This window comes from Peromyscus californicus, unplaced genomic scaffold (assembly GCF_007827085.1).
Source record: "Peromyscus californicus insignis strain IS unplaced genomic scaffold, ASM782708v3 Scaffold_22__1_contigs__length_63687245, whole genome shotgun sequence".
Taxonomy (NCBI): Eukaryota; Metazoa; Chordata; class Mammalia; order Rodentia; family Cricetidae; genus Peromyscus; species Peromyscus californicus.
Genome location: NW_026294525.1, coordinates 46,656,633 through 46,683,772, shown reverse-complemented (window position 1 = coordinate 46,683,772; position 27,140 = coordinate 46,656,633). Strand labels below are relative to the sequence as shown.

Sequence of the window (27,140 nt, the reverse complement as noted above, 5' to 3'; positions counted from 1 at the left end):
GTCTTTCTAAACTGCTCCTTGAGTCTAGTAGCCTTTCAACAAATCCTGCAGTTGCCCGATGCTATGAGGGCTGGGACCACCAGCAGCTCCAGTTCAGCCATCCAGCCGTTGGCGTGCCTTGCGGCCTTCTCCGGTAGCTTTGCTCGGGTACCTTCAAGTGGCTGGAACCTAGCAATAGCTGTTTTGTGTCCCATCTGAAATGGCATGGCTGTGCCTCTGAAGGACACAGAGGGCCGAATAGCTGCTTCATGGCAAAGATGGGCTCCTGGGGCATTATCTGAATGTTTGGTTCTTATCTGCTTTCAGTAAGTATTTGTTCGGTATTTATTAATCAGCTCACTTACAATACAGTAAGGTTTTTCTCTGTTTTGAAATGTTGATGATACTGTATTATATGATTTTAATAGCATATTGATTTTCATGAACTAGTATTATCAATTGTCATGATTTTTTAAAGTAAACAAATGCTTTTTTTACAGATCTGTTTTTATTTTCTATTTTATTTGTGTCTGTGGGATATCTGTGTCTGAGTGAAGGTGCTGAGGATGACAGAAGACACTGGGCCCCTGGAGCTGGGCTTAGAGGCAGTCTGTGGGCTGCCTGACATGCCTAACAGCTGGTAGCTGGACTCAAGTCCTCTGCAAGAGCAGTACACGCTCTTAACAACTTAGCCATCTCTGTAGCCCCAGAAATACCACTTTTAAAGGTAGTAAGGCCAGTCAGTGAATGCCTGTAATCCCCACACTGGGGGGCATAGATAGGCAGATCCCTGTGAATTCCAGAATAGCCAAGACTACATAGAGAGAGCCTATCTCCAAACCAAAAACAAACAAACAAAAAGTAGTTAGTATTGGCATAATGGCTAGATTGTTTGAACCCAGTCTTTATGCCTTTTATTTTTCTGCAGCTTTGAAAGACATGAACTTGTCTGAGATTAAACTAAGTTTAGAAGCATTTTTATTAATGATATTGCCTTTCTGTTTTTATTTTTCAGAAAATTGTGGATTCTTCTTCCCAGAAATAAAAAGAAATCTGGGCAAGTATGTGCACCGCTGTCCTGATTCTGTAAGAAGATGGCTTCAACAGCTGAAGGCTGCTGGGAAAATTACCATGTTGATCACCAGTTCTCACAGCGACTACTGTAAACTTCTTGGCACTTACATCCTCGGGTAAGTGACCAGCCATTCTTCATGGATTTCATTGCTCTGCTTTAGGTGATCACTGAGGACTGAGTGGAATCTTTCCTGGAATGCTGGGGCTGTTCATGGAAGATAGCAAGCCATGTGTTTTCACTTCTGTAAACAAGGTTGGCTGCCCCAACTGCACGGGACGAGCTTGATCACACACAGCCAGGAGGTATGTAGGCAGGAAGTATGTCAGGGTGTATGCTTGTCCCCAGTCGAACGAAGACAGAAGTATGTAGACTAGTGGGTTTTACCTTTATGCTGACTAACTTAATTCACGGCCATTCTCAGAATCCCAGCCAGTGTCCCTGCCTAGCCAGTGCCCATCATCCTGGCCAGTATTTAATAAATGTGCTTCAAATCTAGCTTTTAAAAAATACATATATACTCCCCGAGAGATTGTTGGTATAGCCCTGTATCCATTTCAGTGCAGATCCGTGCACCGTGCCGTTTAGCAAAGACAGTGATAGGATTAACATAAAATCAAGGCAATCGATTTTGAAAAGGGATCGACATGATTCAGGCCCTTCTTTATAACTACTCGTGTGGCCTGGGATACAGTTTGTAAGTTCTTTGAACCTTAATTTCATTGTCTTGAACTGTTAAACAATTCCTTATGAATGTAAGGGTATATTTAAATAGTGCAGTACATGATACCCATACATATTGGGCAGAATAGCTGGTAAGCTTTAATAATTGTTAAACTAATATGCCTCATCCTTGGCAATACTGGGAAGGCCCAGGATTCCACAGAAGGTTGTTAGATTTCTTCTAAGATTACAAACCTCAGCAAACACAACTGCCTTGAGTGTGAACCAAGCTGTAGCCCCTCAGCTTACCTCCATCAATAATCTTTAGACCCAGGATTTCTATGTTCTTTGGCATGTGTGCAGATTTAGTCTACTCTGTGGCATACTTACTAGGGAATGGATTTCCTGCTTTCTGAGAAATATGTAGGCAGCTTCCTTGCAGTGAATTAAAGCTGGTGTTCAGGGTCCCTGAGAAGGGCACCTCTTCAGGAGACCTTTGCAGCGCTGGTGTAGAACCATGCATGGGAACACACAGGGCTTTCAGTTCCCTTTTCCACCATGGGTAACCGACGTCCTGCTTCTCATCTTAATTTCTAGTCTCTACATATTTTCTTTAGTGACACACACTGAAGTGGTGTTTCTCCAGGGTAATAATGGTGAGCCCCAGAGAGAGCTACCCTTCATCAGATAGTCCTTAGCATAGCACTCCATATACACTGATGTTGTCATCTAAAACTTATTACAGGACTTTGCTGGTTTTCAAAATAAAGTAACTTCCTCGTGTTTTGAACACTCTGAGAACTGTCACTGGACTTAATATAATGCTGCATTCTGTAGGACCCATATAGTACCAAATCTATTGACCCTTCAGCTAGTAAGTACAGATGAACTCCAGTCCTTGTGTTTGCGAATGTGGACCATTTCTGGCTACTAGAGATCCTCTTGCTTGCCAGGGTGTTTTCACGAGTGAGTTCCACATCTAGACCAGCACTGCCTCTCTGCTCTTGCTTGCTCCCTCTCTCTCTCTCCTTTTCTTTCTTCACTTGTGTTTCTTTTCTTCGTTATATTTGTGTTTTTAGTAATTGTCATATTTTCAGAAAAATTGGCTAATACCCAACCACCTTCTCTTTCTAGCGTAGCTTCCAGTGTAAAGTGTATAAAGTAAATGTAAAGCATGTGAGAGTTGATCAAAAGATCAACATTGATGTCGTGATAAAATGCTGGAGCAAAGATTAGGTTCTGTTTTCTATGGAACTTTCTAATTCCTTAAGGGAAATCTACTTTGCTTTTTAGGAAGGATTTTGCAGACCTTTTTGACATTGTGATTACAAATGCATTAAAGCCTGGATTCTTCTCGCATTTCCCGAGCCAGAGGCCTTTCCACACTCTCGGTAAGTTCTGTTTCGCTGTCTCTCGTTTGCATCTTTGACTAACACCGAGTGCAAAGTAATCTGTTATCTAGGGAACATCATGTCTCCTCAAGAGAAGGAAAATATAAGCCTGCTTTTACATTAAACTTTACTCAGCTTTGCGTTATAACTCACTTTACATGGTGATCATTTATTTACACGTCAGCCTCTCCCTCTTTTCAGTGACAGAGGGCAGGGATCGCTCCTGAAATGTTGTGATAGAAGTAGTACGCTGTGAGTGCTTGAGGGAATGGATTAATAAGTCAGAGTCAACCATTTTGGGAGCAGAAGTCCCTGCAGATTTCACAAAGATCAAAACAGCACTGGCACATATCCATGTGCGCGCGCATGCACACACACACACACACACACACACACACACACACACACACACGGACACACACACGGACACACACACACACGGACACACACACACATACACACATGCACACACACACACGTACACATGTTCACAGACATACAAACACATGTACACGTGCAGGCAGACACAGGCTTTCTCTGCGACACTCCAGGCCTTCAGAAAAGGCGAGTGAGAACTGTCAGGGTCATAAAGAGAGAGACCGATGGACAGACAAGGCTGCATGAAAAGAGCGGACACTTTGCAGTGGAGAAAGGATTTTCCCAGCCCTATTTTCAATTTTTGGAGGAACTTCTACGCTATACTCATTTCATTTTACTCAGTAGTATGCAAGAATTCCCTTTTCTTGATATCCTTACCATGTACTACTTTTTTAAATTCTCTCATATATTACATCCCAGCCACAGTTTTCGCTCCCTTTCCCTCCCCCAGTCTCTCATTCCCTGCTTCCCCTCTCCCCCAGATCCACTCCCTCCTTCTCCCCTCAGAAAAGAGCAGGCCTCCCAGGGCATCAACCAAATATGGCATAATATGCTACAATAATACCAAACATATACCATCATATCAAGGCGACCCAGTAGGAGGAAGAGGATTCCATAAGCAGCCGAAAGAGTCAGAGACAGCCCCCTCTCCCACTGTTAGGAATCCCACAAGAACACCAAGCTACTCAGCCATAACAAATATGTAGAGGATCTACATCAGACTACTGTAGACTCCCTGAGCTGTGCGAGCCTCCATGAGTCTCGGTCAGTTGATTCTGTGAGCCGTGTCCTCATGGTGTCCCTGTCCCCTCTGGTTCCTCTGATCCTTCCTTCCTCCGCCCCCTTTGCACGACTCCCAAGCTCTGCCTAATATTTAGCTGTGGGACTGTGCATCTGCTCCCATCAGTTGCTAGACGAAGTCTCTCTAGTCTTTTCTTCATAAAGAAAAAGAAAACTTCCTGAAAGGAGTGAGGTGATAGCTCTTTGAGCCTTTGACTTGCTTTCTCTTGTTGACTAATGATGATGAACTTTTCATAGATTATTGGGCATTTGTATATCTTTAGAGAAATGCTTGCTTAGGCCCTTTGTTTCATCCAAGTTGTAACTTTTCTACTGAGTTCCTTATGTGTTTACCACTCTGGTGGTGGGACCTGGGAGAATCAAGCCTAAAAATGACGTGGACTAAAGTCTCATACCATAACCAACTTTATTCAGAGCATCAGACAATTTATGCTCCTGGGGTTAAGGAGAATCATGTGACTAATGTTCTCATAAGTTCAAGCTGTATACAGTCACAAGGACAGGCCACACATGGCAAAAACAAGTTTTTCCATAGAGGCATATAAAGGATAGTGTAAACAGTTAACTGAGTAACAGCAGCAAGTAATCTGAAATAAACTCACTCCTATCCGCTACACCTGAGAGAAGCACACATTCCAAGAGCAACTCTGTGTTTTGAAGAACTCACAGAGACCTGCAGAGTTCAGGGAGCCCATAGCAGTCTGACCTAGGTCCTCTACACACATGTTATGGCTGAGTAGCTTGGTGTTCTTGTGGGATTCCTAACAGTGGGAGCGGGGGCTGTCTCTGGCTTTTGTCTCACATGGCTCTGGAGATTCCTGAACCATGTTCCAACATCTCCCCATCCCCCTTTTTAAAGCAGGATTCCAGAGCAGTTTTGACTTGAGATGTTGTAGATAAATCTAATTGTCATTTGATGCATGAGTATCCTATAAGCAAGCAAACTATAAACATTAAGTCAGTGAAAATATTGTGTGTAGTACTCTGCCACCAAGAACAGGGATCACAAACTATGTCCAGTATTATTGATCATATCATTATATTGACTGGAAAAATCTAGAGAATATCTTGAAAAGAGAACCATATGATTAGTAGTTCTGATATCTTGTAGAATATAAGTCCATGTTTGCCTTTAATAGGAACACAAATATTATGATGTCCTATGCAAATAAATGATTTCAATCCCAAGGAAAAATAAAATGCAGTACCTTCTTCAGATGAATAAATGAGCCTGGTACAGTCCCAAGGTCTAGTCATAAACACAGAGTCATTGGTAAAGATAACAGGAGCTGGATCCATCCAGTCTGTAAGCTGAAGCAAAGGAGGATGAGGAACATAAACCAATACACATGCTCGGAGGCACTCACTGCAGATGCACAGGTCCAAGGAGGATGAGGAACATATGACCAGTACTCGTGCTGAGACACTCACTGCAGATGCACAGGTCCAAGCAGCTAGCATTGCCAGAAAGAGGTTCTCGTGTGACAAGGGCTCTGTGTGTTTACTTCTTCCATGATGCATAGGCCTTAACTTGGCCCCAGATGGGCAGACTTGGCTTCTGATGATATGATATCTTATTTCGCCCTTTAGCTGGAGGTGTGCTATCTTTCTGGTGACTTCCACTGTCTCCTCACCCTCTGTCATTGTCCTTGATGGCCCAGGGCTGGAGGAACCAGAGAGGAATCCAAAATGTCTTAGTGATCCATCCTCAATGACAGATGTATAATCCTCCCCAGTTTTCTTCTGGAGAAGTAAAAATAGGGCAGGTTACTGCATCAGCTTGCTTATTTCCTTCTGAAAACAAATAAAAATAACAGGAAAAGGTTGGAGTGTGCAGGAATATGAGTCTTTTGCTGGAAATAATCCTACAACATAAGCAGAATCTGGAATATATTTAAGGGTTTATGAATTAACCATAATAAGTGAATCAAGGGGCTGGAGAGTTGGCTCAGTGGTTAAGAGCACTGGCTGCCCTTCCAGAGGTCTTGAGTTCAATTGCTAGCAGCCACATAAAATGGGATCTGATGCCCTCTTCTGTCATGCAGGTGTACATGGAGGCAAAAAACTGTATACATAATAAATAAATCTAAAAAAAAAAGTGAATCAAAACAACCAGGCCACCTGGTGGGCTGAGGAAAAAGAAGTATTAATAAATTGATGACTGACTGTCTGGACCATGAATTCTTCCAGTGCCCTTAGATGAACCATCAATACACTAAGTATCTGCCTGTGGAATGGGAGAAGGTTGGAGTAAAGTAAGCAGTTAGGATTTATGGCCCTTGTGCTGTAAATAAATCCATTCCAAAGGTGTATCCTGTTGTGCTAATACCTGTAGGAGACAGTTTATTGGGGAAAATAAGTAAGTTTAAAGTCAGTGAAGGGTCCACATGATACACAAATTCAAATAACTAATTCTTTTCTTGACTCTCGAGATAATGTGCAAAGACTGTCCCATGCCGCTTCTCCTCCCAGAGTTTTAAATAGATTGGTTAGTGCATTAGAAATACCAAGCACCGTTCATGAGGCCCAGAGGAACTGGAAAAAGAATTCCATTTTCCTGCCGTGCCCCAGCTTGTCTAGGTTGTAAAGTTAGCTTTCTCGTGGGCTTTCCTATGTCCTCATCAGAAAGTCAAGAGAATTCAAGAGTAAGTTGATTATCAAATTCCTCACCCCAGGCTTCAGGGCCACCTTCAGGCAATGGAGGATGTCTATTAAAAGGAGGCTGAAGTAAAGGACCTGAGGGAGCTGTCACCAGCATAGCTTTACTTTCAATTTTGACTAAACAGGGGAAATCTTTTTTGCCTCTTTTGCCAATTGTAAAGTTAGATCATCTACTTGATATTCATTTGAGGATTTAGCCATCTCTTCCTCATGATTAATGTCTTCTTTATCACCCTTAAATATTTGAAAAACAGTCCAAATTAATCCCTTTATCACCCTTAAATATTTAAGTAACAGTCTGAATTAATCCCCAAGTGACCCAAAATTGAACAGGGATTTTTTTCCCCCTACTATATGTGCCTTTTCAATATTATTTTGGACTCTGTCCCATACTCTTACATCTACAGTTGCTTCTTTTGGAAACTAGGGATTGTAATCATAAACAACTTGCAAGCAGTCTAATAGCTGTGATTGTAATACTTGTACCCTCCTTTTTGAAAAAATGGTGCACAAGCTGAAGATCAGGCAGAGCCTTCCGTGGTTCCTGCCCCATCTGTGGTTCCTGCCCCTTCTGTGGTTCCTGCCCCATCCGTGGTTCCTGCCCCATCCGTGGTTCCTGCCCCATCCGTGGTTCCTGCCCCATCCGTGGTCCCTGCCCCATCCGTGGTCCCTGCCCCATCCGTGGTTCCTGCCCCATCCGTGGTTCCTGCCCCATCCGTGGTTCCTGCCCCTTCTGTGGTTCCTGCCCCATCCTTGGTTCCTGCCCCATCCTTGGTGCCTGCCCCATCATGCTCACTCACCAGTGAGGGCCCCACTCTCTTGTCTCTTTGCTGACTGCACGTCTCTGACACATGGCACCCCTTGTTTACCACTCAAAAGGCAGTGGGACATGGGCAAATGGAGCCTAAAAATGTGGTGGACTACGTAAATAATAAATGCAATGGCCAAGCTTCTCCAGAGCCTCAGACAAGTTCTATTCTGAGGGTTAAGGAGAATCACATGAGTGAAGTTCTTATGAGTTCAAGCTCTATGCAATCACGAGAACAAGCCATACATGATAAAAACAAGTTTTTCCATAGAAGCATAGAAAGGATAGTGTGAACAGTTAATTGAATAACAGCAGCAAGCGATAGTGAGTAATCTGAAGTAAACTCACTCATCCGCTACAAATGGGAGGAACACAAAAACATATTCCAAGAACAAGTCCATGTTTTGAAGAAACTGAGGTCAGAAGACTCTTGTCTTGTTTTCCCGGAGTGTTCTCACGAGCACTCAGAACTCTCCTCACACAGCTCCCTTCCTAGAATGTATGTCAACTCTTACGCATTTTGGATATTAGCCCCTCATTTGGGCTTTGCAGATGTATTCTCCCTCCTACACATCGTCTTTCTGCTCCACTGACTGTTCCTTTTGCTGTGTAGAGGCAGCTTTTTAGTGTGATGTTGTAACCCATTTGTCCATTTTTACTCTATTACCCCAATTTGGAAGCCAGAAAAGTCTTATAAAACCTAAGTTTGTAATTCTAGTCTGCTTATTCAAAGTCTAGATTGGTCTGTTGTGACTTCTGTAAGATGCCTAGAAACCTCCATTATAAGTGTATCTTCATGATAACCGTATAGATGTTTAGAAATGCCTCAGTGTCCATGTGTGTCTAAGGTACTTTGGTGCCTTGATCTTCTGGACTTCTGATATAAAACATTTAAATGGAAGATACAAAGAATCCTAAGGTCTGGGGATATAACTCCGATAGATGCATTTGGGAGTGCAAGAGAAGGTCTGTGTTCATCTGAGCGTGGCATTGCTCTTCCTGGAGAGCCTGTGGCTCTCCCCCTTCGCTGTGTTTACTTCCTGCAAGCTCTGCCCTCTCCAGCTGTGTCAGTGCCCCCACCTCCACCCAACCCTGCCCCCCTTCTCCGGTCGGTCCGAATCTTCTGGCTAATGATCGAAGCCTTCAGTGTGGGCATCTCCTTCCCTCTGCTGGCCTTCAGCTCTGTGGCTGCTTTTGCTCTCACTTGTACGTGGATGGATAGGTCCCAATTTCTTGTCCTCTGACCTACACAGATGTTGTTTGTCCTTTACACTTTCCACACCCCAGAGTAGGTCTAGAAGATTGGATTGCTCACAGGAGCTCATCAGCCCCCTGCTACTCAGCACGCTGACATTTCCACGATCCATAGTTCTCTCAGGAATTTTGCCAGCCACAGATCTTATGAAAATGATGAAGACTCAGTTATTCTCTGGGTCACCCTGCTCTCCATCTGTCCTTTGGCTCGCCACTGCCTTCCTACCTCTGCCCTCATCTTCTGACAGGTGATTTGATGCAGCTCTGCTGTATGTTTGGGTCACTACACCCAGTCACCGAGCTCCAGCCCACATCAGCCTTGTAACCCTCAAGCCACACTCCCTGTTAACGATGCCCATCAGATCAGGCCTCTGCTATACCGCCCGAAGTAAATTAAATCTTTGTTCCAGTTAAAGGCAGAGAAATAAAATGAAGACAGTGACCTTGCTGAAGTAGAAAATTCCAGGAGCCGGTCTCTGTATTCAGTGTGTCTTTGATGAGTGGCATGTGCCTGACGTCAGTGGTTGTCATGGTAACTAGAGAAGAGCTGATGGTGCTGTAGCCAATGGGGGCCCAGCAACTCTTTCAGCCTGATCCCTGCTGACCTTAAGAAAAGTGTGGGGGCGAGAGAAGCATCATGTAGGCAGAATCTGCATCCTCCTCTTCTTCACTACGCAAAGGGAGACCACAGCCCTTACCAGTGCTGAGGTTTTGGGGAGGAAGGGGGGATCTCCGTCTCTAATATTATAAATTTCGGATGGACCCAGTTCCTATCTGGCCACCGCACTGCCAACTCCCTCCCGGCCCCATTGTGGAAACTCAACATACATCTCTGGTCCCTTGGCCTCAGCTGTTGTCAACACGTGGACTCCCATTTTTCTCTACATTAGTCTCCTTTCCTGACTCTCGCGGGGTATTTTCTCCTGTGCAACATTCGCTTCCCTTCCATCTAGAAAACAAAGACAACCAAGCACGCTGATGAATCACCTTGTGTGATTGCCGAGCTGACTTAACCATGAAACCGCCGGAGCCAGAGCCCCTTGTCTCCAGGCTTTCGCATGCTGCGCAATCCTTATGTAATCTCTCACCCTGCCGCTCTCCTCCTGACCCTCCTACCTCTCTTCTGCGGCTTTTCATTCACACTGACGTCAGTTTGTTGTTTGCTGTTAAGCAGGTCAGTATCTTTCCAGATACTCGCTTATTGGCAGGCACAGTATGTATTTAATCACATCCACACGGTCGTGTAGGTCCCCACTCCATGTAAGCATCCTTTGGCTAGTCCGTTCTCCTTCTCTTCCCTAATGTGTACTGGCTACAGTGTCTCTGCTGAAAACATGGCCTTTGACTGCTCATCCGGGTCTTTGTCCTGGCTGCTCTCCCTGTCACTGCTTCTGAGACAGTAGTGTATATACAGAATCACCCATGGCTCTTGTTAAAATGGCGACTGCTTCAGTGGGCCCGGTGACGCCTTGGTTTCCGATTGCCAAGCTCAGAAGATGACATTCTTAGGGACAGGAAATACAGGGGAAGCGCCCCCTCCTCTGTCCGGTGACTCCCTATCCTTGCCCTATGGCACTCACAGGCTCTGGGGACCCAAACACGGTCCTTCGAGAAGCACTTTTTCCAGTCAGCCATCTATCTCCCCAGGCTGTCTTCCTGGTTCTGATCTATTCTGTTTGCTCCAACTTACTAGCAAGCTGTTTGTTTTCTTTGGTGGTATAATTTTCCTGGTATAGACCCTGTTTCGTGAACTTCTCCTGAGGACACACAGTTAAAACTACTGACCTTAGTCAGGATGCCAGCAGAAACAAAGAAATAATTGTGCTAGTGACTTAGTTAGCTAATTAGGAGCCCATGCTCCTCTAAGTAAACCACTAAAAATAAAAAAATTATTTTTCTTCCAGCAGTTAAATGACTGACTACCTATCCTCAGGACGGGGTAGGACTTCATGAGCCCCTCCCCCAGAAAAAGGGACAGTTAATGGACCCAGTCTTCTGCAGGTCTCCTGTCTCTTCCTGATGCCCACAGTTGCTAAGGGTTCAACAGGCAGGAGCCATGTCACCCAAGAAAAGAAGTCATCAGTGGGATAAGTGTTGTATTATAACCCCCAATACAAATTAGCGTTTTAATAGATATTTTGCTTGAACTTTTTCATGGCAAAGAAATACATATAAACTGTATGAAAATGTGCAGTGATGCGGGGGAGGGGGTCCTAGCTCACATTGTGGAAAAGTTATATGAAGTTAAGTAGGAACCATTCATCAAGACTCACATATAGGAAGGAATCCTAGAAACAGCGAGACTTCCAACTAGGTTTAAAGTCAGAATCCATTGCTTAGTAACGTGAGAGGCAGAGAAAGGATAATCTTGGTGTTACACAAAGGAGCACAGGAGCAAGGCAAAGTATCTATATAAAAGGGGTAAGTTATGGCTCACAGCAGGCCAGCAAGTACATGGGTAGCTCTTGAGATGGCTCCCATCCTTTATCCTTGCCGGGTTGATGACTCTATCTCATCCCACTGGCTGGAAGTTGATTTCATCATCTGCCACAGTTGGCCAATCAGTGCAAAGGAAAAGGGAGGTTCAGGAAATGCGAGTCCTTGCCAGGCTAGCTACACATCCATCATGACCTCTACCTTTCACATACAATGAGCACGATCTTCATGGTGTTCTGCAGACTTGCTTATTAAAAATATTTTATCTACATTAACTATGATTTTTGTCCTGCTTTTTTAAAAATAGATATTCCAATCCCCCACTTTTACAAAGGAAAGAGCTTCAAATAGATTGTACACACCCTGTAGAATAAACTAGAATCTGAACTGGAAACAGAAATCAGTTACTTTCTCATCTCACTTCTTTTTAGATGACTGGGTCTCTACATTCATTTGAATCAGAAATTTTTTTCTGAGCCAGAAATCAAACCCAGAACCTCATACATGCTAAGCAAGTTCTCTACCACTGAGCTATGTACACGGTACTCGAAATTTCAAAAACCATAATTCTGTTGACTTTTTTGTACTTCATAAGCAGCAGAAAGGTTTGCACTGTCTTTGAGAAGTGAATCTCTACATATCAAATCTAAGTCTACTTTCAAAAATATCTCTGTATTTACCGTTGTCCACAAGCCTACATTATATACACAGTTAGACATTGGTACTGAATGAAAATGGACGAGAGAAGGAATACTTTTTGGTGTCTGCCTCCGAGAAACAGGTTGAATCTTCTTAGAGTTTTAATGTTGGTCTGGTCTTCAGACTGTTCTTTTGAAAGTAGGATTTTCACTGGACTGTACAGAAAAATGAAAAAAACAGATTCTATAATGACAGCAAGGCTGGGTTTAAGAGCCCCTGACCATCAGCTGCCAGTGGTACATGCCGCTTTAATCATCCATATTTGTACTTTCATAAGTGTTCAAAGTAGTTTAGATTGGATAGACATTTACTTCATGTTATAGTGATGTATACTTCACCTATCGTTTTAAGGTTGATAAATTACTTCCCATTTAGCTGCACTGACCATCATTTAGTCTACAAATACACATATAAGGTGATTTGTATTATAAGCTGAACACACATTTAGGGAGCCTGCTTATGACTTTTACATGTAGAAATTAAATTTTAGCTTGAGGTACTTATCAGTACCAGAGATGTGGCTTTAATACCTGACTTACATAGCTTTTCCCCTTCTGTGTAAACTCTTGTTCTGTTCCAAGGTTGACTTTATAGCAAAGCTGACAAAACTTAAGCTTTAGGACCCCCTCAGTTGTCCTTCTCAGATCCCAGTAGAGACCATGACAATTTGGTATTCATTCTCTAAAAGAGGATACTTTGTATATGGCTGTGTCTCATTGAGAACATTCTTAGAGGCACAGCAAAGAAGCCAAAGGTAACAAAACCTTGATAAAGAACAACTGTTTTGAAATCTAAAGTCATTGCATTCCTGGGAAAGGGGGGCTTCTTCCTCCAATGTAAATTTCCAAAGCTGGTAATGGCTACCAGAGTCTTTGATAGCATACCACCTTTTTCATTAAACTTTATTAAACAGGCAGATTATCATCAGCTCCCAGCCTGTGTCCGGGGGCATGTAATAGCAGGGTGTTAGATACGGTCCAGGGTGTTAGATGCACTTAACTTCTTTCACTAGCCCTGCTTTATCAGGGGTAGGGAGAGTTGTGGATTAGGCAAAGGTCAATAGCATGGTGGGAGAGAGAAGACAATTTGGACCTGTTGGCGCTCATGCTTTGCTATCAGGTGGTCCTCCACTACTCCCTCTTCCTGCCCTAAGCTAGGAGTAGGGTGAAGTAATTGAATCCTCTCGGGTGCAGCTTTGTTTTGTTTATTGAGACAGGATTTCTCTGTGTAACAGTCCTGCCTGACCTGGAACTCACTCTGTAGACCAGGCCAGCCTCGAACTTACAGAGATCCGCCTGCCTCTGCCTCCCAAGTGCTGAGATTAAAGGCGTGTGCTACCACTGCCTGGTTGCAATATTTTTAATTAAAAAAATGTATACAATACAATTCTGATCACATTTTTTCCTCTTTTTCAACCCCTCGAAATCTTCCCTCTTTCCTCACTAATTTAACTCCTTGCCCTTTCTCTCTCGCTCTCTCTCTCTCTCTCTCTCTCTCTAATACAAACAGAAAAAAAACAAGAAACACAAAGACCACACACACCAAAATATAAAAGCAAAAGATCAATAAGACCAAAAACAAAAAACAAAAAAAAACAAAGACCCATTTAGCAATATGAGAAAAAAACATTACCAAAATACCATTGGGTTTGTTTTGTGTTGGCCAACTACTCCTGGGCATGGGCTTACCCTGGTGTGGTTAATATACCCAGAGAGACTCCATTAAAGACTACTAAGTTTTCCTTCCTTCCAGTTGCAGATAGCTTCTTTGTCAGGGGAGGGACCCATGTCCACCTCCCCCTCTCAGTGCTGGGATAGGGCGCAAATTTTAAACCTGGATTTAACAGGTCACTGATAAAAGTCTATTCCCTCTGCTCTACTTCCCAAAAGACAGGACTGAATTGGGTTTCCATGATGATGTTCACTAAGTGAACCATTTTATTAAAGCAGAAGCAGGGTAACCAGCAGGTAAGGGTGCTTCCTGCCAAGACAGGGTACCCAGCAACCTGAGTTTAAGCCATAGAACCCATTTAGTTGAAGGACAGAACCAACTGCTGAGATTTGCACCTCTAAATGTGTACCATGGCATGCATGTATACCAATGCCTGTATGAATAAATGTGAACATGCACACAGAGTGCTTCCTGAATTCACGAGTCCTTCCCATATGGTTTCCTTCTATCCGTGGTCTATGACCCTGGGTGAAGCCCAACTAAAAGGTGGTTGCCAACCATATTTGCAGAGAACGATGAGGAGCAGAAGGAGCTGCCTTCTCTGGATAAACCTGGCTGGTACTCCCAAGGGAACGCTGCCCACCTTTATGAGCTTCTGAAGAAAATGACAGACAAGCCTAAACCCAAGGTAATTTCTGATGGAGGCAGAGTCCTGGACGTCCACATACAGATACAAATGGTTGTAAACAAAAGCATGGCTGTAAATTGTTACAATTAAGTATCTAGGTGGGTCATATGCCTCTGAGCATCTGCTACATCTCTTCTTTTTTCTCTTCTGACTAGATACACTTTCGGTAGGTACTTGGTCTTTATCTGTGACAAAAAAAAAAAAAAAAAAAAAAAAAAAAAAAAACAAAGATTCCAAAGAGGCTACAGATCTTGGAAGTACATGATTCAGACATGGGATGCCTGAGAAATGGCATTCTGATAACACCTAACCAAAGAATATTTTATACATAAAACAAGCAATGTCTAAACGACAGTGACTTACCAGCTTTCCCTTGAATTGCTTGCATTTGACCCCTTGTTCACACTGTCAAGGTTGGACATTGGTATGTGTTTCCTCTCCGTGATGTATACCATAAGCCCGGTGAGCAGGAAAAACCACTGGGTAGCTGAGCCCTGGTCCAGGCTTTCTTAGCCTCCTGAGAACTGGTCAGGGGTTTAGTGGACACAGGACCTAGACGAGGAGCATCTGGTTCTTACCTTAACCTCACACTCTCTTCTGTGAATTGAGGAGTGTAGTCTGGAGCAGTAGGACTTTGCCTCAGAATACCTGGGGGGCCTTCTAAACTTTACATGCTGGAGCTATTCATTCGTGAGTTCTGTTTCAGCAGATCCAGGGCGAGTTCTCAGGGTGGATAAACTCTTGAACAGTGGTCATGGTATGTGTTCTTAATAATAGGTAATCCCTGTAAGTTGTCAGTTTTAGTTCTAGAGGCAGATTTAATTATAGATGTGTGAAAATACACAGGCTTGCTTCTTCATTAGGAAAATCAAATAAAATTGTTTCTCATCTTCTGCCTTCCTTCCATCTTCAACAAACCTCCAGATCAATTAGGACAAATAATTGGTCATCTGTGAAATTGTTTATGAAGTTTAAGTCACTTAAGCCATTTTGGTTCTCGGACTCTGATGCCTGTTGAGGGCAGTTTTTCTGTTTTCTGTGCAGTGGCCGCCGTTCACACATCCACGCCTCATTCAGAGTTTTCTGTCTGCATCATAGGTCGTTTACTTTGGGGACAGCATGCACTCAGATATTTTCCCAGCCCATCACTATAGTAACTGGGAGACAGTCCTCATTCTTGAGGAGCTTCAGGGACAAGAGATGGAGAAGGCTGAGGACGCAGAACCTCTGGAAAAGAGAGGAAAATATGAGGTAAGGATCCTGTCTGTCCTTTTCTTAGGTGTCTGAAAGCTGAAGTTATGCTATCTGACTCTGGAATGAGCTGGGAATGGTGTCATCTGCCTGGAGTCCCACCACATGATAAGTGGAACAAGAGGATCAGTATCTCAGGGCTAGCCTTGGCTACATAGGGCCAGCCTTGGCTTCATGAGACCCTGTCTCAAAAAAACAAATTATTCTGGTCTGACTGAATACCTTCATGTATCTATGGTTTATGTTTGAATCACTGTAATTTAATGGCTTCCACCTAAGCAGATAGCTGTAGCCAGCGTACTTGATTCATCTGCTTTTAAGAACTTAGTATGTGCCATCATCATTCCATCGTGGATACAGAGAACTGCATGATACCCCCTCCCTTAAACTGGGGAGCTGTTGGCTGTGAGAGACAATGAGTCTTTTTTTTCAGTGGTGTAGTGCTGCTATGTTGCCCATGTTCCAGTAAAAAAAAGCCCACACCCTTGCTCATACAAGCAGCCCTAATTACACTCAGTGACTCATTTTTTAAAAAGACACCAAAGTCGGAGGGGACTTGTTGGGAAGAGGGAGTTCAGGGGAAGGGTGAGAGGGGGTAAGGAGGTGAATATAATCCAAATCCATAATATACACATGCAAAATCATCAAGGGAAAAATACCAAAAGAAAAAAATGTCATCTGTCATCTATCTCCCTGCCTAGGTTTAAAAATAAAGGAAGCAACTGTGTTTTTTTGTTTTGTTTTGTTTTTTTCCCACAAATATCTTGACATAAACCTGAGCCTCCCGCCTGATGGCATCCTGTTGCTGCGATGCAGAGCTCAGTTGCTCTGAACAGCACAGTATAAACACCACCACATCAGGTTTAGTCACTTTCCTGCCTCCCTGTGCGGGGGACAGAACTCAAACATCTTCAATCCCAGCAGAAGGGGACATTCCCTAGAGAACTAAGAGAACACTGCCACCATGGGAGAATGTGTTGAGGTTGTTAAGAAAACTGTAGCTTTCCCAACCAAGTGTCAAGCATGTAATATAGAAAGAGTCCCTCTTTCTGTTCAAAAAGTTCAAAAACTGCCTACAGAAGGATCTGATTTACATTCCTAATGACTTTATTCAGGCTAAATGATCTTTCACAAATAAAGTTAGTTAACAGGGATTTAACGGAATCTTCTCAAAGCTGATGCCATGATCTGGAACACTGTTCCTGTGATGACTGAGTCTGTGCTGACCAGTTTCCTTTTGCTGTTCGAACTCAATTTCTGCAGTGTTTTGCAATACTTTCCAATCTAAGTAAAGTCATCTGGAATCTGACGATCACTTTTACCTCCCACAATTTGTGACAGGAAGCGTGAGGACCGGGGACATCTCAAATGGAACTTGACAAGCTTCTGCACAAACCCCTTTTTCTAGACTCTTGGTACATCAGCTCATTATCCACTCTTCTGTCAGAGCTTAGTGACAGATGAGGAAAGAGTACATGTTAGTGATTCACAAGGCTACTAGAGTGACTAAGGAATAGTATTCTTTACCTCATAAATCATAAAGAAGCAGCCAGTCAACAGTCTGTTCTTGAGAGTAGGAATCCCTGAGAGTCTTGGTGCTGTGCAGCCAGCCTTGTGTTGAAGGACCAGAACTCTCTCCTGTGGCTTCCTTTGTTACTGTTCTAGGTTGTTTCTTCACTTTAACTAAAAACAAATGAAAAAGAAATTGCATACTTTTTAGAATATTGTGTCTTAAGTTTAGGTTAAAAAAATAATTTACTTTTAATGCTAAACATTTTTAACAAATAAGAAAAATAAGTTAATATCCTTAAGCTAGGGAAAGCCTATCTACTGAATCCACAGTAGGAATGTGCTATAGCTGAAGAAAATGAAGGAAGAGGGAAAATGCATACCTGTGTATATATATATTAATTATGTGGAGACTGAGGCAGGGCCCAGCAGGCTCTCCTTCCACGTTCTGAGCTGGACAAGGATACCCCTTATTGATTACACCATGTAACAGAACTGGCCACGAGAAAAGGGAAAAAAATGTGGAATGAGCTTAAAAGGCAGTTTAGCAAATTGTCATATTTTACAGTTATATGACCATTAGCATAGAAAGAATCATCGAGGTACCAAAATTAATAGGAAAGTTCAGTCAGAATGCGGGCGCTAAATTGGCGTTCAAAAGCCAACAGCTGTTCTCTACAGCAGTCATAGCCAAAACTGTAGAGAGAGACAAATCATCTACACAGACAACAAAGTGAAAACACTAGGAAGTAACCCACCAAACACATAAGACCGCCATCAGTAAAACTTAAGCTTCTATTCAAGTTCTTAATTACGAACCTACATAATTGAAGAGATATACTTAAGAGGGTGTGTTAGAGTCTATTTTTGAGATTGGAAGACTCAACCCTCACAAGACTAAAGAAATGAAATGGGTAAGGAAGCAGGGATTTTTAGCCATATTACAAAGCTTTACTAATTTTTTTATGCTAGTACTCATGACTTGGTACCAAGTGAGCATACCTAACCCAGAATTCTAAAAGTTCCGTACTCTGAACACTTTTCTTTCTGAGACTGACCTCACTATATAGCCCAGGCTTGCCTCAAGCTTGAAGCTCTCTTCCTTCGGCCTCTTGAGTTCCGGGAGTATATGGATCAACTACCACACCTGGCTGGTTTCTGAAATTTTTTTAATACCAATATGATGTTGTTCAAAAATTCCAGTATTTAAAGCCTTTGAATTCTGAATTTTCAGATAATGGATGCTTAAGTAAAATATATTCAGATATTCTCAAAACTGACAAATTCTAAAATCTGGGCAATCCTCCTAGCCCCAAGATGTCAGGAAGAGATATTCACTCCATATATAACAAATGTTGTATAGAGAATAGCATCCAGACAAAGTCCCTTATCACACCACACAGGAACCAACGGAACATTCCAGTCAGGAGTGAAAGGAGGGGAAAAGTACTCTGATCCCCTTCCTCATCCTTCACATAAAAATAACCTCTGAAGGGATTATAGACCTGAAAATAAAACCACACCTGTAATGTTTATTGAAAAAAGTTTGAAAATATTTTTGTAACTGTGGTGGTTTGAATGAGAATGACCCCCATAGGTTCATATATTTGAATACTTGGTCCTCAGCTGCTGGAACTGTTTGGGAAGGATTAAGAGGTGTGGCCTTGTTAGAAGAAGTGTGTCACTGCAGGGGGGCTTTGATGTTTCAAGAGCCAAAGCCATTCCCTGTTAGCTCTCTGTGTCCTCCTTGCAGACAAGAATGCAAGCTCTCAGCTGCTGCTGCAGCAGCATGCCTGCCTGCTACCATGCTCCCCACCATGATGATCCTGGACTCTAACTTAACTATAAGCCCCCAATACACTCTTCTATAAATTGTCATGGTCATGGTGTCTCTTCACATCGATAGAAAAGTGGCTAAGACAGTAACCTCACTGTGAGGAGTGATTTCTCAAGTTACAGCTTGAAGGATAAGAAGCAGAAATAAGAGCTGGGGAGATAGCCCAATCAGTAAAGTACTTGCCTCAAAATCGTAAGGACCTGAGTTCAGTCCTCGGAACCCATGTTTTTAAAAAGCCAGGCTTGGTGGCACAGGTTTGTAATGCCTGTGGGAGATAGGGGGTGGAGTCGGGAGGGACCACAGGGCTTGTTGGCCAGCCACTCCAGCCAAATCAGTGAGCACCGGGTTCAGTCAGAGAACCTGTCTCAAAAAATAAGGTTTAGAGAGAGCCAGTCCAGTAAGACACTCAACATCGACCTCTACCCTGCACACACACATGCACACACAGAACTAAATAAATACCTACCCTTTGGAAAATCCATCCATAGAGAGTCTACCTGGGAAAGAGTCTGTGGTTAGCCCTAGAAGTGGACATATTTATCTCTCGGTCTCCTCAGAGAAAGCTAGAAAATATTCTTTTAGGAAAAAATAAATACAAAAGGTAGAAAATATTTTTTTAGGAAAAAACAAATACAAAACTAGTAACCCAGGCATGGTGGTACATACCTTTAATCCCAGCACTTGGGAGTCAGAAGCAAATAGATAGATAGATAGATAGATAGATAGATAGATAGATAGATAGATAGATGCTGGTGGGTTTTTTTTTAATTTATTTTTTTAAAATGTTTGGGTTTTTTTTTTTTTCATTTTACACACCAATCTGAGTTCCCCCTCCCTAAGACTCCCTAAGGCTTCCCTTAGGGAGTCAACAACTCTGGCATACTAAGCTGAGGCAGGACCCAGCCCCTCCCCCCTGTGTCAAGGCTGAGCAAGGTATCCCACCCTAGGGAATGTGTTCCAAAAAGCCATTTCATGCACCCGGGATAAGTCCTGGTCCCACTGCCAGGGGCTCCCCAAACAGATCTAAAGCTAGTCATTTTAAACCTTTATTGATGGACTGGCTTCATGTTTCAGATATACTGAAAGCAATAAGTAAGTTTTCATGTCCTCACCCTCTCCTACCAAAAAAAAAACCTGAGAAAATTCCTATAAGTTTTTAATTAGCCTTCAATGTAATAGTACTAGTAATGATGACAGGTAAATTAGAGTTACTTTAATCATAGAGAAAATATCTTATTATAGACCTTAGGATAGTTTTCAGATTGTGGCAACTGACCATTTAAAGAGCCAGTTCTGGATCATGTCAAAGGGCACCCATAATAAGGAAATGGTATTTTCTTTGCAAAAATGTAATAAGTTCCCAAGCTGGGCTCACAGGTTCCTATAGCATTTTCCTACTTCCTTTTATTTAGTGAGTGAATAAAACACTTGCAAGAACAGTTCACTGCAGATGCCATTCGAATCACAGCTGTTCTGTTCTCTTTCAGGAACCAAAGGTAAAGCCTCTAAATTCCTTGTCAAATAAATGGGGCTCATATTTTACTGACTCAGTCTCGAGACGAGGGCATGCAGAAGACTCTTTGGTTTACACGTGGTCCTCTAGGAGGATCAGCGCCTACAGCACTATTGCAATTCCAAGCATCGAAGCGATTACAGGTAATGGAGAAATACCTGGGAGGCCGCCCTGTCCAAGATAGTAACCCTCAGAGGGGTTGTCTTAAAGAAGGAGTCTTCTCAAGACATTGTTACTGTGTTCCTTTACTTTTGAGATTATAATTTAATTACATCATTTCCATTTCCTCTCTTCAAATCCTCTCATATACCTCTGCTTGTTCTCTTTCAAATTCATGGCTTCTTTTTTCATTAATTGTTACATACATATATTACGTGTGTGTGTGTGTGTGTGTGTGTGTGTGTGTGTGTGTGTGTGTGTGTGTGTTCCTAAACAGATCCTGCTCAGTCTATATAATGGGGTTTTTTTTTGTTTTGTTTTGTTTTAGGGGAAAGAGCTTCTAGATATGGCAGCCTGGATTAGGGGATGCACACACACACACACACACACACACACACACACACACACACACACCCCTTTCTGGAGCCAACAACAAAGGCTAGATACTTTTTAAAAATCTGTTTGGAGAAATAGGATACAGGTTGGGAGAATTACCAGGACAAGATGCTTAGGAAGCCCAGTAAGATGAACCTGACTTTGGGGCTGCTTTCCCCCAAAGATTTCATTGATGTTGAGTGAACCTTTCAGTAACTCATGTAACTTCTCAGATAGGAACTAGAAGAGATAACGGGCCTGGTGAGCTCTTTCGGTCTCTGTTGTAAGGATGAATTAAGGCAAAGTCCACATTTCCACAGGGGCTGACTAGCAAAAAAATCACAGTCCATCTATGGTTAATGCCTCCATACACTTGGTGGAAATGAGTACTCATTCACATTATTCTGGGACTCAAATACTTCCTTAAAACAAGTCATATAATGTATAGCCCAGAGTGAATAATTGCCAGGAATATGAGGCTCAAAAATCACAAAAATAATATCAAAAACAGCCAACTACAGAAAACAAAGGACTGAGATATTTTATAGATGTAAAAACTAAGAGAAAGGCAATTTTTAATTAAGTCTTTCCAAATCAAAATTGATTTGTAGTGAATAGACTTCACAGCTGATTAGACACAGTCCAAAGTGAGTTAGCTCAAAGGAGATGTGCCGCGGCTGGCAGCTGAGCTGTATGTCAGAGAGAGCAGGTCAGACAGAACTGAAAGGAGCCGGGTGTCATGGCTGGCAAAGGGGGAGAGAGGGGGATCTTATCTGTTCTGATGCTGGAGACACTCCCTCACAATGTAAAACAGTAATCACGTTCTTAGGAATGAGTTATGTCTCCTACAGAACCCTGGCTTGACTGTCAATGACAGACTCGGTAGTCAGACACCACTGTGTGGCTTACCTCAGCAATAGAAAGGCAGCTCGAAGAAGGAGTGTGATGGTCATGGTTTGCACATCCGAAAGATAAAATCGAAAGGACTCAAATCCTGCTGATTTCTCTGGAAGCCGAGCGATATTCTGTTTCTGTGTTATTTTAGAGTGTAGGAATGTCTTCATTTTGGTTCACTTCATTTAATTGTTCCAGAGTTGGGATAACATGGCTGATATGGTGTACTCATGACAGAATTGAAGAGAAAACTGCACGACAAGCCAGAATCAGGAGAAGGGAGTCTTTTCTATTCTGTTCTGAGTAGTCAGCCGCCATCAGCCACCTCCTACAACAGAGATGCGACTGCTTTCTTCTCGCTGACTCCATGAGCTCCGGAATCCCGAGTTGGCAATCTTTGTTTTTGACCTTAGTTTGCCTATAGACCCAGATACGTGCGCGCGTGTGTGTGTGTGTGTGTGTGTGTGTGTGTGTGTGTGTATGTGTCTGTCTGTGTGTGTCTATGTCTGTCTGTCTGTCTATCTGTCTGTCTGTGTCTGTGTACATGTGTGTGTGTGTGTGTGTGTGTGTGTGTGTGTGTATGTGTATGTGTCTGTCTGTGTGTATCTATGTCTGTCTGTCTGTCTATCTGTCTGTCTGTGTCTGTGTACGTGTGTGTGTGTGTGTGTGTGTGTGTGTGTGTGTGTGTGTGTGTGTTTCTTCAGGCAACATCCACCTTTCCCTTTCACAGGGCTAAAACTTACCAAGTAAGCACATAGGGTAGGCTAGCTAGCTAATCAGAAAGCTAGACAGCTATCTATACCCGCCTCCCCAACAGTGGGATTTACAACCATGCACCGCTGCCCCCAGTTCTTAAATGTGGGATCTGGGGATCCAACTCAGAGCCACCTCCCCAGCCTCAGGTTTATTTTTTTTAATTTCTATTATTTATAGTGAGGTGTGTATAACAATATGTACAAACGTGTGAATGAGTCCCATAGAGGCCAGAAGAGGGCTTTAGACACCATGGAGCTGGAGGTGTAGGTGTTGGTGAGCTGCCTGATATTAATGCTGGGATCCGAACTCTGATCCTCTCGATGAAGCAGCAAGCACTGTTAACCCCTGAGTCATCTCTCCAGCTCCCTGTTTTCTTTTCTACTTCTTTTTTAAGATTTATTTTTATTACTTTAAATTATGTGTGTCTGTGTCTGTCTGTGTCTCTGTTAGAGATACACACTGGAATGTAGGTGTCCACATAGGCATCAGATCCCCTTGGAGCTGCAGTTACAATCAGTGGGAGCCAGCTGATGTGGGTTCTGGAAAGGGGAGGCCGGGGATAGACAGCTCTCTAGCTTGCTGACCAGCTGGCAAGCCTTGGGTCCTCTGTGAGAGCAATACATGTTCTTATCCACTGAGCTGTCTCTCCAACCAACCCCACTTTTTACGGTGTTTGGGGGGCAGGGCATAGAGGCCAGAAGAGGGCATCAATCCCTGAAACTGGCGTCACGGGTGTGGATTCTGGGAACCAAATTCCAGTCCTCAGGAAGAGCAGCAAGTGCTTTTAACTGTGGAGCCATTTACCAGCCTCTATATTTCTTTTTTCTTCTTTCTTTATTTATTTATTTATTATGTAGGCAGTGTTCTCCCTGCATGTATGCCTGTTTGCCAGAAGAGGGCACCAGATCTCATTACAGATGGTTGTGAGCCACCATGTGGTTACGGGAATTGAACTCAGGACCTCTGGAAGAGCAGCCAGTGCTCTTAACCACTGAACCATCTCTCCAGCCCAAGCCCCATATTTCTTAATAATAACAAATCTTTGTTGTTACCTTAAACAGCATTGCTGTTGCATATTACTTGGTTAATGTCATTCATATTTAAATACCCAGAATCCAGGGTATCTGATGCTTTCTAATGCTAAATGTTTTCCTTTTCACAATAAACGTGACTTTCTCTGGCGTCAAGAAAGCAAGATTCTCTCTTCCTATCCAGCAGTAGTTTTTTTCTGGTAAAGATTAACTGCTTGAGTTTTGATGCCTCTCAGTGACACCTAATGAAAAGTGTAATTTGGGCAGAGTTGTGGGGATTGTGTATAGTATATATAAATGCAGTTTGGCATACATCATATTGCAAATTTTATATGTTTACTCTATACTCTGTATCCCTGGTACCAACCTCTCTGTAGCACAAGTATCAAAATTACTGATAAATTAGAAACACTGAATTTTTTTATTACTTCCTTTGTTTTTTTTTGACACTATAATAGAATTACATCATTTTCCCTTCCCTTTCTTCCTTCCAAGTCCTCCCATATATTCCTTCTTCCTCTTTCAAATTCATGCCCTCTTTTCTCATTAATGCTGTTACATGTATATATATATATATATATATATATATATATATACATACACACAGACATATATATATATAAATATATATATTCCTAAATACATAAATACAGACTACTCAGTATGTGTAATGCTACTTGTGTGTACCTATTTTCAAGGTTAACCATTTGGCACTAGGTAATCAATGATGTGCTCTTCCCTGGTGAAGACTGTGCCTCCCACTCCCAGCATTCCTCAGTTATCTGTAGTTCTTTGTGTGGAAGCTTCATGGTCATTTCCCCATCCACTTTAATCTGACTATTATTGTTGTCCTTGTTCTGATCATGAAACACTGCATTTTAATCTAATTGTATTTATGAAAGGAGTTTGGTGGATAACAAAACAATCATTTTTTTCCTTCCTTCCCTCACAGAGTTACCCCTGGACTACAAATTTACAAGATTCTCTACAAACAATTCAAAAACAGCTGGTTACTATCCATTGGTCCATTATGCCTTGGGTTCTCAAGATACAGGCAGCAAAATAATATTTACTGAACAATGAACCAACCATATGTGCAGCAGACACACTGTTAAAAAAAGTTAATTTTCAAAAAATGCAAACGATTTATAGGAACAATTTTTCAATGAAAATTGACCAAATGGGTACTTGTTAATCCGTCTGTTTAAAATATATATATCATTTTATATAAATAATTTTAATGTTTAACAGTTCTTGTTATAGTAAAATTTTTAGTACCCTAAACTGAAAAAGAATATGTTTAATATTTTCTGTACTAGTAGTTTTGAGGATTCTCCCAAGATGATAACAAACACCTATGCAAGAGTATATTTATACGTCTACCTAGTCCAGCATTTTCCAAAGCCTGGTCCACAGACTGATAGCAGAGCAACATAGAACTTGAAAATGCAAATTTGAATGCCTTCTGAACCTTCTGAATCAGACACTTTGGGAGTAGGGCCCAGCAATGGCTTTTAAACAAGCCTTCCAGTGAATGTGATTCTCAACTGTGATTTGAGACCTAGTGAATAAACTCTGTGCTCCAAAAATAGATTTGTATAGTTAAATACCGGTGAATATTCATATCTTTGATATGTCCATTTCAAAAAGTGTAACCAGAATTGATAGCCAACACCAGAGTCTAATGAAACTCAGTTCTTTTTCCAAGCTACCAAGCTTTTTGCTATTTCTTTTTTTCCCAAAATATATAAAGAGACATGATTTCTTGAGATAATATAACCTTACTCCTAAGTATTAATTTCCCCCATTAGGAAGAAGTTAGATTTATACCTATTAAACTGAGTTCCAGGTTTGTCCTTGGGAAGAGAGGAAGAAATGGCTGAGAGCAGCACTGTTCAGAGCTGTATCAGTCCACTGCAGGTCAGGGAGGTGTGTTCTGGGGGGTTCCCTTAGCTGTGTGAGTAACATTTTCATCAGATCATATGCACACAGGATGTTTGGCTTCGGTTGATGGAAGTTCCTGGGTCCTCTTTTGACTCTTAACTGCACTGTCCATAGTAGACAAGACTAGAACACATTATCATTATTTTTTTCGTGGAATTTAGCTTATGAACATATGTACTGAAAAGCTATTTTCTTAAAATGTGTAAATGTTCAGATAAATCCCAAGTGTACTATGAGGATGTGTTTCTCAGGGTAATTAAAAGGATAATGTTTTTCCTTATCGTCTGTATCTTTGATGCTGATCAATAAGTATACATAGACAGTGATGTATTTGATCTCCAAAATGTCGTTGGAGTGTTATACTGAGCACGCACAATCCAGCTTAGGGCCAAATAAAAGATGCTATCTATTGTACGCTTTAGTAGAGGTTTCACTTTGCTTTAAAATAAAACTTATTTTTCCCTATGGCTGTTTCTTGTGTTAGTGAAAAGAAAGCTTTTTTTTTACGCGTGTGTGTGTGTGTGTGTGTGTGTGTGTGTGTGTGTGTGTGTGTGTGTGTGTACGCGCGCGCTTTCTCTCTACCATATATATCCCAGGGATTAAACCCAGGTCATCACACTTGGGGCAAAGTGCCATTACCCACTGAGCCATCTTGTGGCCCAAGACTGTGTGTTTCAGTGCTCGTAAGAATTGAGAAGCCCAAAATTTAAAAATTAATTGTACGGGTTTTTTTGACCACTGAAGAGTAGGGGGAAAGTAACTTCAAGTGAAAAGTGCTTTCCCGGTTCCCACTTGAAGACCTTGACCGTGGTGCCACCTTCTGTGACCTCACCTTTTCCGTCTAGAGGAGTCGGAGTCTAGAGCACCTTCCCCTGGTCACACCTGCTGTCTTGTCACTGCTGACCTAGGGAATGCTTCTTTACTGAGCTACCCTTCAATTGTATTCATGGTTCATAAAAAGTACCAGTGTTTCTCGCTGGATAAGAAAGGTAAACATGGGGCTAACAGGATGCTTTTGTGGATAAAAATGCTCATTGCCGGAATCCAATGACGTGAAACCCTGAAACCCACGTAAAGGTGGAGAGAACGAACTGGCCCCACAGACTTGTTCTCTGCCCTCTACACACGTGTCGTGCCATACTCGTGTCCAAATACACACGATGATTAAAAAAAAAATGAAGCTTTAAAATAGCAAAAAACATCGGTATCATAAAAATTAAGAAGAGGGAGCTGGAAAGGTGGATGGCTCAGCCTTTAAGAGTACTTGCTGCTTTTGCAGAAGACCTGGGCAGCTCACAGCTGTCTGTAACACCAGTTCCAAAAGATCTGAAACCCTCTTCTGGCCTGCTAGTCTCACCAGGCACCCATAC

General features: G+C 42.3%; 1 protein-coding gene and 2 long non-coding RNA genes across 7 annotated transcripts in view; 1 reads left to right on the top strand and 2 right to left on the bottom strand.

The window, feature by feature from the left end:
• The window catches only part of Nt5dc1 (5'-nucleotidase domain containing 1), a 119,432-nt gene extending 93,197 nt beyond the window's left edge, over positions 1-26,235 (top strand). For 4 of the 5 annotated variants that reach the window (XM_052751361.1, XM_052751360.1, XM_052751365.1 and 1 more), the window contains 6 exons: positions 995-1,169; positions 3,008-3,105; positions 14,383-14,501; positions 15,600-15,752; positions 20,586-20,754; positions 24,779-26,235. In XM_052751361.1, the coding sequence (XP_052607321.1) occupies positions 995-1,169; positions 3,008-3,105; positions 14,383-14,501; positions 15,600-15,752; positions 20,586-20,754; positions 24,779-24,909 (845 nt within the window). In that variant the 3' untranslated portion in view covers positions 24,910-26,235. Of the gene's footprint in view, positions 1-994; positions 1,170-3,007; positions 3,106-14,382; positions 14,502-15,599; positions 15,753-20,585; positions 20,755-23,652; positions 24,413-24,778 lie in introns of those variants that run through there. The other variant, XM_052751362.1, reaches the window with a different exon arrangement.
• On the bottom strand, positions 4,674-14,374 carry LOC128118618 (uncharacterized). The gene is made up of 2 exons (XR_008221273.1): positions 7,746-14,374; positions 4,674-6,078 (listed from the first exon to the last, which is right to left on the bottom strand). It is a non-coding gene; the product is annotated as an uncharacterized LOC128118618 (long non-coding RNA).
• On the bottom strand, positions 15,616-23,643 carry LOC128118619 (uncharacterized). The gene is made up of 4 exons (XR_008221274.1): positions 22,055-23,643; positions 17,645-17,756; positions 17,280-17,435; positions 15,616-15,728 (listed from the first exon to the last, which is right to left on the bottom strand). It is a non-coding gene; the product is annotated as an uncharacterized LOC128118619 (long non-coding RNA).
• Positions 26,236-27,140: the final 905 nt, after the last annotated feature.